The sequence below is a fragment of the Podarcis cretensis genome (genome assembly GCF_951804945.1).
Source record: "Podarcis cretensis genome assembly, chromosome: 9".
Lineage (NCBI taxonomy): Eukaryota > Metazoa > Chordata > Lepidosauria > Squamata > Lacertidae > Podarcis > Podarcis cretensis.
The window spans coordinates 71,815,814-71,829,143 of NC_137178.1; the positions used below are offsets into that span (position 1 = coordinate 71,815,814).

The window sequence follows — 13,330 nt, forward strand, 5'->3', positions numbered from 1 at the left end:
CTTCCCTCACAGAAATGGTGACTTTTGAGGGTGTTCATTGTATCGCTCAAAGTTATTGCAGTATCTCAAAGTGAGAACAGGAATACATGAGGACAATCTTCGCTGTTTTCCTGAAGTCTCAGAATAGCAGTTCTTAGTTTCCGGAGACAAAAGGCAATACAAAAACCAATGCAGTACCTTGCTTAGCAGAAAGGACTCCAGTTAGTGCACTGCTATTTGACTTGCTGTGAGACTTGGAATTTTTCCTCCTCTCTAGTGCATTCTAAAACAAACAGCAATCAAAGAATGGTAATTTGTTTTATTATATAAAAATTTTTAGTAGAAAATGTCGACGTAACTTTTGATTAGACTGAGAGGTTAAGAAATCAAACTTTGGTCCCACAAGCTGTCCAAATTTATTTATTTATTAAAAAATTGTGCATGAATTTGTAACCACCAGCAAAGACTAACTTAACACAGCATCTATGTTGTATGTAAGGTTTCGCCAAATGGAAGATTATTTTGCTACATATTCACACCCAACTTAAGCAGAAAACAGAGGTACATAGGAAAAGATTTCAGACATCCTGGGTATTAGTCTAAAATAAATATCCCACTATATCACAATAAAAAGTATTTTTGGTGTTTTTATATTGTAAACTACCCTGTGATCCTTGGAGGAAGAGTGGTATATAAATTAAATAATAACAATAAATAAAAGAGTCATTTTCAGAATATATAAGCAATATTAATGGTTGCTTTCAACTGAACATGATGGACAAATCATTTTATTGTTGAAAAAACCTAAACAGATTTGGGCAGCTGAAGAATTGTACAGAATTCTTTTACAGCAATTTCTTCTGCAGCAATTGCATTCTCATGGGGGATAATTGAGATCTTTTCTAACAAGCAAATAAAACATGTCTTAATCACTATGGGTATGCGATTAAGCCTTCCAATACTAGCAGAACGTATAATGTGGAAAACCTTTATGTAAAAGAAAATAGGTCAATTACAGGTACTAAAATCACCCTGCAGGTCTCTATGAACACAGAAAAGGTGTGGCACTCTGTATTTTTGTGAATGAATTAATCTACTTTCTAATCAACTCTCTGAATGTGTAACAAGATGGAAAACAAATGCAGGTGCACACCACAAACACATGAATGAAACTGCTTATATCACAAAAATAAAATCTACCTTATACTTTACAATATTTGATTTGAGAATGTTGACCTCTTCTTGAATTTGCTTTAATCTCTCATGAAGATATCTGGAAAGTCAGAAAACAGACTATATTACTTTCATGAAGCTGTTTATCCATTGAGCCTTTTTAAAAGGTAACAGAAAGCAATGCAGAGATCGTGAAAGAGTTGAAGTTTGTAATTTGCTTATTTAATTAATTAGCAGGATTTATGTACTGGTTAAGCATCAACAATCTTTATGTGGTTTACATTAAATATACATTAAAAATATCAATAGGTCTGGAGAAGAGGAGGTTAAGGGGTGATATGATAGCCATGTTCAAATATATAAAAGGATGCCACATAGAGGAGGGAGAAAGGTTGTTTTCTGCTGCTCCAGAGAAGCGGACACGGAGCAATGGATCCAAACTACAAGAAAGAAGATTCCACCTAAACATTAGGAAGAACTTCCTGACAGTAAGAGCTGTTCGACAGTGGAATTTGCTGCCAAGGAGTGTGGTGGAGTCTCCTTCTTTGGAGGTCTTTAAGCAGAGGCTTGACAACCATATGTCAGGAGTGCTCTGATGGTGTTTCCTGCTTGGCAGGGGGTTGGACTCGATGGCCCTTGTGGTCTCTTCCAACTCTATGATTCTATGATTCTAGGTCAACTTGTTTTTAAATTTTGGTTTTAAACATTTTCAAAGCGTAAGTAAAATCAGCAGCTTAAAAAAATACCATAATAAAATAAAATCTCATGATCAAGTATATGTCAAGTTTACATGGATGAGTAGGCTTGACTAAAATGTTTTTTAGCAGACACAGGAAACAATACAGGGCACAGTATCAATGGGGAGGGAATTCCAGAGTGTAGGATCAATTCCTTCTAAGCGCAGAGCGGACATTGTGCGGCACTTGTAAATGTGCCAGTTCTGCAGAGTGAAGAAGTCAAATGGACATACATGAGGGAAGGTCATACTTCAAGTAAACTGGCTGCAAGCTTTAAAAAGTTTTATGCGCTAAAAGCAACATCTTGAACTTGGAACAAATCAGCAGCTCAAAAAATCAGGGGACTCAAGCTGCAATGGTGAACTGAAGGATTCACCCATCCCTTGCTAAGCCCATTGTAAAACAAGCCCACCAGAGTCCTGGCTCAGTTCATGATGGTCTTGCCACCAGCTAGCCCCACCCCTTAAAATTTAATGTTGAATAAAATTGGTGACAGTGGAGAACTCTGTTGGGTACCTCACTGGAGTCTGTATTTCTCTAGCCTTGTTTTACTGACCCAAATTGATGGAGTAAATTAGTGACAATCAATTTAATCCTTGAGATAAACTTTGCGCCTAACCCCGTATTTTGTAGAACTTGAAAGTATTGCCACACTATTCTATCAAATACCTTTTTCACATACAGTGGTACCTCGGGTTACAGACACTTCAGGTTACATACGCTTCAGGTTACAGACTCCACTAACCCAGAAATAGTGCTTCAGGTTAAGAACTTTGCTTCAGGATGAGAACAGAAATTGTGCTTTGGCGGCGCGGCAGCAGCAGCAGGAGGCCCCATTAGCTAAAGTGGCGCTTCAGGTTAAGAACAGTTTCTGGTTAAGTACGGACCTCTGGAATGAATTAAGTACTTAACCTGAGGTACCACTGTAATTAAACAGCTGGGTGGTGCTTTTTAAGAAATAGTGATAATATTTAACAGCTTCTTACACTTGATGTTATGTTACTGGCTTTATTATTATTTTTTTAATGGCTCCGAAGTCTTCTGGAGTATCTTACTGCTTTTAAACTAAAATTGAGAACTGCGAAATACTAGCAATGACTTAATTTTTGAGGTGACCCTTGCGAATGCTATGTGGCCCATTCTCCTGATAAGTTATAAAAATTTCTAAACAAACTCACCTGTTCTCCATACAAAGAGCATCAATATCGATAATGCGGTTTACATGTCCTCCGAGAACATGGTTAAGCTCCTGGTTTAATCTGTCAGACTTATCTTGGTAAGAAGAGCGCTCCTCTTTTACATCCTGTAGTTCATCCAATGCTGCTTGAAGATCATGTTGCAGAGTCTCAATCTGACAAAAAACCAAAACTCAAATGCATCACTGTATTCTGTTGAGTATTATATTAACCTATGTGCAAAATAACCTGTTTCTGCAAGCAAAGCTTTAAAAAAGAGAAGCTAATAACCAAAGTAAAGGTAAAGGGACCCCTGACCATTAGGTCCAGTCGCAGACGACTCTGGGGTACAGCTTCCAGGTCATGTGGCCAGCAGGACTAAGCCGCTTCTGACGAATGAGAGCAGCGCATGGAAACACCGTTTACTTTCCCGCCGGAGCAGTACCTATTTCTCTACTTGCACTTTGATGTGCTTTCGAACTGCTAGGTTGGCAGGAGCAGGGACCGAGCAACGGGAGCTCACCCCGTCGCGGGGATTCGAACCACTGACCTTCTGATCGGCAAGTCCTAGGCTCGGTGGTTTAACCCACAGCGCCACCCGCATCCCTAATAACCAAATTACATCTCTCCTTATGGTAGGGAGTCTGGCTGAGGAGAAGCAATAGGCAGAGGGGAATTTAGGCAGCATTTCACCCCCATACCCTTTTAACTATTAAAACTGGATTATGTCCCAAAAGAAAATACTTATTCACACAACACATTTATTTATGAAATTCAAAGCCCAGGTGTAGTGATGGCCATTAGAAAGGAACTAGACAAATTCTGTTAGGAATTTGGAGAGGATTTTGGATTTCATGCTTTGCTTGTTGGCTTCTGGGTATCATCCAACTAAATGCTGTAAGGTAACTGGATGTCAGAAGAGATGATGTCTGGCCTGATACAGCAGGCCTCTTTATATGTTTTTACTTCTGCCCTACAAACAACTCAAGATCCAAAAATATATTCTGGAGGTACCAGGAACAGATGTACAATTATGTACAATGGTAAGTACTTGTTCTCGTGCTTTCTCCAATTGCTGGACAAGGTCTTCACGTTCATGTGGTGCGAAGTGGCGTGCCCCAACCTCCTCATCTCCGAGTCTTTGTTTAGCTATTGTCATCCTAAGGAGCTGAAAGAAACACCAGCAAGTTAGTGCTTGAATTAAGGCAGTTTAATGAGGATTAATGAAGGCAGTATAAGGGATGTTCCACATTGTGGCGTTTGCCCTCCTAGGTGGGTCATAAAGAAAGGGTTAAATGAGTGTGAAGTGATTGGCCAGTGGGAACCCAAGGGGAGAAGTTAGAGTTAAGAGTTGGAGTTGTTGGGAAGTCAGTTGGGAGTTGGAGAAGGAAGAAGGAGGATAAGTCTGTGGGTTGGTCTAGTTTTGATGTGAGAGAGTGAGTGAAAATGTTAGGAGGAGTCAGATAGCCACTTGGGATAATCAGTTAGAAGTTATTAGGAAGGTATAGGCCGGTATAGAAACTAAGGATAAGAAACTGACAAGAAAAATTATCTGAAACCATAAACTTGTTCATGCTTATAAAATAAACTTGATTATTTGTTTTAATGTTAACAACTGTCTGGACTCGGTGTGTACCCGAGAGAAACGGGTTGGTGGCAGAGGGAAAGCAATCACAGTGGTGGCACAGGGATCAATAGACCGTCAAACGTCTGGGGACTCTGTGTGATCGCCACAAAAAGTGGTGGCAGCGGTGGGATAACAACTGTCTGGACTCGGTGTGTACCCAAGAAAAACGGGTTGGTGGCAGCGGGGAAGCAATCATGGTGGTGGCACAGGGATTAATAGACCGTCAAACGCCCGGGGACCCTGTGTGATCGCCACACACATATACAGAGATAAACCTAGGTTTACCACCAATGCATTTAACAGGTAGCTGTAGCCAATCACAGGCCCCCCAAATGGGCTCTTGACCTGTGATTTCCATATATGCCATCAGACACATTTCTCTGGCCAGCTATCCTCTTTGGTTGGTAGAAGAGTGAGCGAGCATTGCATAACTCTGTACTACACACTTAAGGTGATGTGTGGAGGCCTGGGTGCAGTTATCTCACCTCAAATGGAAGAACCTAGGTGCAAATCAGGTGTACGCAGGTACATTACCATATGGTGCACTGAAGGAGTATGCTCACGTGTTCATCTTCCATGCAAAGAAGACTGCTAGGTGGTTAAGTCTGTCCCATTAGGCAACATCAAGCAATGGCTTCCATGTGCAGAGTACCAATCATAGACCGAAGGAATAGCTTTATTATCGTCTCATACAAAATCCTTTTTACATTGTGATAGTTCGTATGTTCTGCTGTGATGAATCAATGCACATTCATGCATGAACTACTCTCAGTTTTGCCACTAAATGTCCCTTTTTCTCACTGTTGTAGTGGAAGCAGAAAAGTATGTTTAAACCCAAATCTGTCTCCAATATGTACAAAGCATGTGTAATATTGTTGTTTTTGTTTAAGCACTTATTTCTATTGTATTTTATTTTTGAATATTGTTTTTATTTAAGCACTTATTTCTATTATTGGACTTTCTTTTAATTGTGCTATTAGGTTATGTGAGTACATCAACAGAAGAACAGGATATAGAAATATATGATGATGATACAGATGTCTGTGAGTCCTGTTTTATAACAAATGTGTGCACATGTGAGGGGCAATCTTCTCACCACTTACAACTTCCCTTTTCAAATCTTACCTGCCCGCCCCCCATTTTCCCCTTGGGTGGGTTACGGTAACAGAAGTAAGCCTGACTACAAGTAAAGCACGTGGGGAGAATGGATTCAGTTTGATGGTTAGGCCAGAGATGGCAACCTGCAGCTCTCCAGATATTTCTAAACAACAATTCCCATCAGCCCCAGCCATCATCCCAGGAATGATGGGAGTTGTAGTTTAGCATCACCTAGAGGGCTAGATTCCCTCCCAATTCTTGTCCATGTGCCCCTCCCTGCACTTACACACACTTAGACCATACCCATTGAGTCAATCACCCATCTCCTACTACCCTCCTGAGAAAAACTCCACCCCAGGGTCTGGTGACTTCTGTTTCAGAGTATCTGAAGAAGTGTGCATGCACACGAAAGCTTATACCAAGAACAAACTTAGTTGGTCTCTAAGGTGCTACTGGACATTTTTTTTAACATACGCGCGCGTGCGCGCGCACACACATTTATTTATATATATACACACACACACACACACACATACATATATATATATATACCCACACAAATATATATATATTGACTGTGTCAGACCAACACGGCTACCTACCGGAATCTAGAACACACTTAGACACTTATGTGTTTGTCAGTGTGTTATGTCTCAAATAGACCTCAGGCTTTCTTTCAGTTTTAGCTGGAGGACAATTATGAGAATAACAATTAAACACATATCTAGAGCATTTAATTATTTTCTTGAACTTCGCTATCAGTAGTAGCAATAATCTATCCCTACTACTACTTTTTAAAAATACCTACAGCCTAAAATATAAAAGTAAAGGACCCCTGGATGGTTATCTAGCTTCAGGCTGAGGGAGCTGGCATTTGTTCACAGACAGCTTTCCGAGTCACGAGGCCAGCATGACTAAACCGCTTCTGGCACAATGGGACACCATGACAAGTGCCAGAGAGAATGGAAATGCCATTTACCTTTCTTACACAGTGGTACCTATTTAACTACTTGCACTGGCGTGCTTTCGAACTGCTAGGTTGGCAGGAGCTGGGACAAAGCAACAGGAGCTCTCTCCACTACACGCATTCGAACCACTGACCCTCCGATCGACAAGCCCAAGAGGCTTAGTGATTTAGACCACAGCACCACCCGCTACCCTTAACTCAGAACTAAGTTCCACCGAGTACCTAATTTCAGTGAATGAAGTCCTCAATCTGGGATTGCCTTTTGTACAGTTTTGTTCAGTGCTTCAGACACAGCAATCTGTTTATTTACAATGAGAATTCTAAAATAGTTTTAGCCCTGTTTAGGGAAGCTTTTAATGTTTGATGTATTGCAGTGTTTTAATATTATTATTTTTTGGAAGCTGCCCAGAGTGGCTGGGGAAGCCCAGCCAGATGGGCGGGGTATAAATAAATTATTATTATTATTATTATTATTATTATTATTATTATTATTATTATTATTTAAGTACCACTGCAGTTAAAAAAACCTCATCAATCCCCGTGTCAGGCAAGATGTGCCCAATATGAAAAACCAAAATATTTCACCAGTGTTTATGTGCTCTCTAATAGCAAGTATTCAAACTAGCATGAACTCAATTCGGAGCCAACCGTTTTCAAAGCTACCGTCAAAAATGTTTTGAGGAGTGAAAATAAAGTGCGCAAGTTACCTACAAAATGATGAGGCCATAGTGGATGCAACTATTTAACTCCAACCCTCCCCCCTCCACATTCTGCATTGCTGGGAGAGAGAAAGAATTACATCTCAGTGGACCAATTTGTAGAATTGACGCAGAGGCATGAGAAATCTGCAGTGAAAACTCCCATGACTTAACATTTTACAGCTGCGCTACAGAATTAATGCACATCATTATATTTCATGAAATAGAAGATCACTCTTCTGAAATTGAGCATCACATATTAAGGCTACCTAAAGCTATTTCAGAATGCCAATCACTTAAGTACCTACGGGCCAATTAAAATATTGCTGATGCAAATGACCCGCGATCCTCTGCTTCAGCCCCATTAAGCCCACGCTGCTGTGGCTGCTATTCTTCATTTGACAAGCTCCACAGGGTGACTGACTTGCAGGCCTCAATGAGGCACTGACCCCCATGTTGCTTTCATTTTGGCAAATTGGGCTGTTTTCGCATTCCAGCCAGCAAAAATGGGGAAGAAGAGGAAGGTGTTATGTGTATGTTTTTAAGCACCAATTTATTTATTTTTTAAAAAACATTTTTACCAATAATAAAGACATGAATGGAAGATGGTTGAAAAAAGGACTAAGAGAAGCTGGTGGTCAAAGAATCAAGCCCCTGAGTTTCAATCTGACAGCAGGAGCCTTTACAAGTAGCTGGTATTGCAGATGAAATTCTTTAGCCGTTTGTGGGTCAGATCTGGTGTTGTTCTTCCATGTCCAACCCCCCAATTCAACAGCCTACCAGCTTATGGGGGTCCACCCCTTAGGGTTCCCCACCCCCCAAGCTTTTTGTACTGATGCGAACCTTGGGGCTCTTCCAATCCTAATGACACTTCCTTCTTGAACGTGCACAGTGCTGTTTCAGCTGTGGACCAACACTCAGAAAACTGAGTTCATAATTATTATTGATAATGATTTGTTACTTGTGTTTTTGGTTCTTTTTCTTATGCACAACTGTGAACAGTTTGAATGTTAGGTATGTGGGGAAACGACGTACAAATGAAGCACCTACAACCCAGGATTTTGGATTCCACGCTCCTCCTGGCTTTCCAAGGTGGCAGCTGTAGCCAGGAGAGTCTTTGCTAGGCCTAGACTGGTAAAACAGTTGCACCTTTTCCCAAATAGGACAGGCCTAGCCACATTCCTGCATGCCTTAGTTACATCTGGACTGGAGTAGTCTAATGCACTCACATGCACTGTCTTTGTAGACTGTTTGGATGACATTTATTGGGTTGGAAGAGCCCCCAGGAAACTCACTCTGTGTTTGAATGTTGGCCAATAAACTGAAGCTGAATCCTGAAAAGACAAAGGGTGTTATGTGCGCCCAGGTTCTCACATCTGGGAAGCGGCCCCTTTTGGTCACTGTAATCCATGCTCCAGTAACTTCCAGATTGGATTGTTCCAATGTGCTCTACGTGGAGTTGTCCCTGAAGATAACTCGGAAACTTCAACCGGTCCATAAACACAGCAGCAAGATTAGGGGCTGGGGTTCCATTTAGGTATCATATAACCCATTTTAAAACAGCTGCACTGGTTGCCAGTTTGTTTCTGGGCCCAAATCAAAGTGTTCATGTTAGTGTTTAAAGTCCTAAATGACTGAGGCCCCAAATATCTGAAGGACCACCTCCTTCCTTACAGACCCTCTCAGGTTATGAGATCAGCAGAGAGTGCTCTTCCTAGTTCCTCCACCCTCAAGAGGCTCGGGATTAGGGGGCTGGCATTTCCAGTAGCGATGTATGGAAGTGAGAGCTGGACCATAAAGAAGGCTGGTCGCTGAATTATGGTGCTGGAGGACACTCTTGAGAGCCCCATGGACTGCAAGAAGATCAAACCTCTCCATTCTGAAGGATATCAGCCCTGAGTGCTCACTGGAAGGACAGATCCTGAAGCTGAGGCTCCAATACTTTGGCCACCTCATGAGAAGAGAAGACTCCCTGGAAAAGACCCTGATGTTGGGAAAGATGGAGGGCACAAGGAGAAGGGGACGACAGAGGACGAGATGGTTGGACAGTGTTCTCAAAGCTACCAGCATGATTTTGACCAAACTGTGGGAGGCAGTGGAAGACAGGAGTGCCTGGCATGCTCTGGTCCATGGGGTCACAAAGAGTCGGACATGACTAAATGACCAAACAACAATAAATTCTCTGTGAAAGCCCCTAAGCTGTGGAAATGCCTTCTCACAGAGGTGTGTCCGGCAATTTTAGTATACAATTCCTGGTGACTGCTGAAAATGCACCTCTGGCTTTTGACACTTGAGATGTATATATTTTAGAACCCACCTTATTTTTGCGATTATTAGTTGTTTCAAACTCATTTTAATATTGTGTTTTAATGCTGTAACCTGCTCTAGGACCTTAGGGTGAAGGGCAGGTAATTATTATTTCCTGCTCTGTAAAATTTTGCTGCTGGGTAGCTTTCTGGGGACCCAAGCTGGAATGGGTATATCTAAAGCAAATCTTTGCTTAAAATTAGAAGAAACTGTGAAGAAGAAAGAACACAAAAGATAGGAGCTGTGCTCTGATGCAGATGCAATGCTGGCTGCCTTCTAACTTTAAAGGTGATGTTAGGAGTCAACCATGGAATTCTGCAACACCTACCTGCACATTTCACCTTCCTCAAGTGAATGTCCATCTTAACTGCAGATAATGAAAACTTTTTTGGGGTAGGGCTTCAAATGCATCGAGATGAAAAAAGCCAATGTTAAAATGTGGCTTTAAATCCTAGTTAAAAGGGGAACCCTTCTAAGCTTCCCCCCAGTAAGCTGTTTATCTTTTTCTCTCACCGTGAAGGTAAGGCTCCTTTAAGAGATGGGGAAGAGGAAAAAACAAAATCATCAGAACTGAAGAGATGTGTCTAGAAGCAGAGAAAAGAAGCTGGGAAGTAAACTAAGATGCAGTTCTCTTGTATTAAAGCACAATAAATTATTTAATGTTTCCAGCATTGCTTCACAATGCAAGGAACAACACACTCCCTAAAACCAATCTGCCACTCCTACTCAAAATAATATTTCACTACTGGTGACTCAGAACTACTGAGCAGTTCTTCCAGAAAACTCCAGATTTTCCTATCTTCTAGCCCAGAAATAGTGGAAACACTTTTATTTCTTTAGTATTTTGCATTTATTGTCCAAAAGGCACATTCTGTCCGTGGTGGCATGAAACAAAGATACCTTTAAACCTCAGGCAAGCTGCATCCAGGAGCAGTTCTGGTGGTGTGTGTCAGGCTTGATAAGAGATTGCGATAAGTCACAAAAATAAACAGCCTTAGAACTCAACTTGCAAACTGCAGTGTGTGCGTGTCACCACAGTTCTGTTAACTGCTGTTGCAAATTCTTCAGACAGATTGCCAGAAAAGGTTTTTGGGTGCTTTGTAACATGTTTGAGATGCACCAAATAAATGAAAAGCCTAGGTTGTTTTTTTAAAAAGAACATTATGTAATTAATTTGCTTTTGTACTTAATCCACTTGAACTTGGGGGTTTTTGGCCACAACCGAAAAGGTCATTGGCTAAAGCACATTCCTCACTCAGTTCTCGGTTAGTTATTATCAAGTATTTTTAAGCAACTGCACAACTTAAAATCCCCCCAAACCCTGTAAAAACCATGCCTCTGCTCCTATTGATTGATATGTCTACTGAAGTATTTCCTCTCCTCTTCCCGCCCCTATGGCCCAGTTTGCTTGGGGAAAAACAACTGTATGAATCACACATCCAGGCAGAGTTCACCCATAAAGCATCTTTTCAGGCTGCAAAAGCAGCTGCTTGCTCATCTATTGCCAGAGGTGACACTGGCAGAGACCATCTGGGCATTCACTTTGGAACAGATAGAAGCACAACTATCAAAACGATACTGAAATTATTCTTTGGGGAGTGTGCATGCTTTAATTATTATTACTAGTGCTTTTGTCTAATACTCCAACAAAATTAACAATCTGCCAGCGCAGCGGGACTCACTTTGCTGAACCCAATGGTTCAAGAAACACATTTTAAAATGCCTTCCCTCCCAAGAACATAAGAAGACCAACAAGATGGCAGTCATCATTGAGAATTCCTGGAGAACAGGCGAAGTCCCGGCAGACTGGAGGAGGGCAAATGTTGTCCCTATTTTCAAAAAGGGGAAAAGAGAGGACCCAAATAATTACCGCCCAGTCAGTCTGACATCAATACCAGGGAAGATTCTGGCGCAGATTATTAAGCAAACAGTCTGTGAGCACCTAGAAAGGAATACTGTGATCACCAATAGTCAGCATGGATTTCTGAAAAATAAGTCATGTCAGACTAACCTGATCTCGTTTTTTGACAGAATTACAAGCCTGGTAGATGAAGGAAACGCAGTGGATGTAGCCTACCTTTATTTCAGCAAGGCATTTGACAAGGTGCCCCATGATATTCTTGTAAAGAAGCTGGTAAAATGCGGACTTGACTATGCTACCACTCAGTGGATTTGTAACTAGCTGACTGACCGAACCCAAAGGGTGCTCATCAATGGTTCCTCTTCATCCTGCAGAAGAGTGACTAGTGGGGTGCCATAGGGTTCTGTCTTGGGCCCGGTCTTATTCAACATCTTTATCAACGACTTGGATGATGGACTCAAGGGCATCCTGATCAAATTTGCAGACGACACCAAACTGGGAGGGGTGGCTAACACCCCAGAGGACAGGATCACACTTCAAAACGACCTTGACAGATTAGAGAACTGGGCCAAAACAAACAAGTTGAATTTTAACAGGGAGAAATGTAAAGTATTGCACTTGGGCAAAAAAATTAAGAGGCACAAATACAAGATGGGTGACACCTGGCTTGAGAGCAGTACATGTGAAAAGGATCTAGGAGTCTGGGTTGACCACAAACTTGACATGAGCCAACAGTGTAACACGGCAGCTAAAAAAGCCAATGCAATTCTGGGCTGCATCAATAGGAGTATAGCATCTAGATCAAGGGAAGTAATAGTGCCACTGTATTCTGCTCTGGTCAGACCTCACCTGGAGTACTGTGTCCAGTCCTGGGCACCACAGTTCAAGAAGGACACTGACAAACTGGAACGTGTCCAGAGGAAGGCAACCAAAATGGTCAAAGGCCTGGAAACGATGCCTTATGAGGAACGGCTAAGGGAGCTGGGCATGTTCAGCCTGGAGAAGAGGAGGTTAAGGGGTGATGTGATAGCCATGTTCAAATATATAAAAGGATGTCACATAGAGGGAGAAAGGTTGTTTTCTGCTGCTCCAGAGAAGCGGACACGGAGCAATGGATCCAAACTACAAGAAAGAAGATTCCACCTAAACATTAGGAAGAACTTCCTGACAGTAAGAGCTGTTCGACAGTGGAATTTGCTGCCAAGGAGTGTGGTGGAGTCTCCTTCTTTGGAGGCCTTTAAGCAGAGGCTTGACAACCATATTTCAGGAGTGCTCTGATGGTGTTTCCTGCTTGGCAGGGGGTTGGACTCGATGGCCCTTGTGGTCTCTTCCAACTCTATGATTCTATGATCAGGCCAACAGCCCATCTAGTTCAGGATCCTACTCACACAGTGGCCAACCAGAGGTCCACAGGAAGCTCACATACAGAACACTTGCAATTCCCAGCAAGTCTGACAGTGGTGGTACAACACGGCCATCATCTAGAAACTTCAGGCTGGCACAGGAGAGGGGTCCAAATTGGGCATTCATCTGGCAATGGGATGGCATAGGATCCAGTGGATCTGCAAATGGCCCAGTTCTACCACCTTAGCACCCTGCTTTGTGGTCCTCAACAAGTTCCCCTGAGTGTGAAGATTGGTGGCAGTAGCCTCCCATCTGCTCAGGCAGCTATCTGGCCTCCACTGAAGCAGATTTTTTTCTTTTATAT

At 42.0% G+C, this 13,330-nt stretch overlaps 1 protein-coding gene across 4 annotated transcripts in view; it reads right to left on the reverse strand.

Annotated features, from left to right (window-relative positions):
• CCDC149 (coiled-coil domain containing 149) overlaps window positions 1-13,330 on the reverse strand; it is a 57,147-nt gene that overhangs the window by 22,374 nt on the left and 21,443 nt on the right. For all 4 annotated transcript variants that reach the window (XM_079989750.1, XM_079989748.1, XM_079989749.1 and 1 more), the window contains exons 5-8: window positions 4,116-4,232; window positions 3,068-3,240; window positions 1,180-1,252; window positions 178-262 (exon numbers count right to left, since the gene is read on the reverse strand). In XM_079989750.1, coding sequence (XP_079845876.1) covers window positions 178-262; window positions 1,180-1,252; window positions 3,068-3,240; window positions 4,116-4,232 — 448 coding nt within the window. The remainder of the gene's footprint in view (window positions 1-177; window positions 263-1,179; window positions 1,253-3,067; window positions 3,241-4,115; window positions 4,233-13,330) is intronic.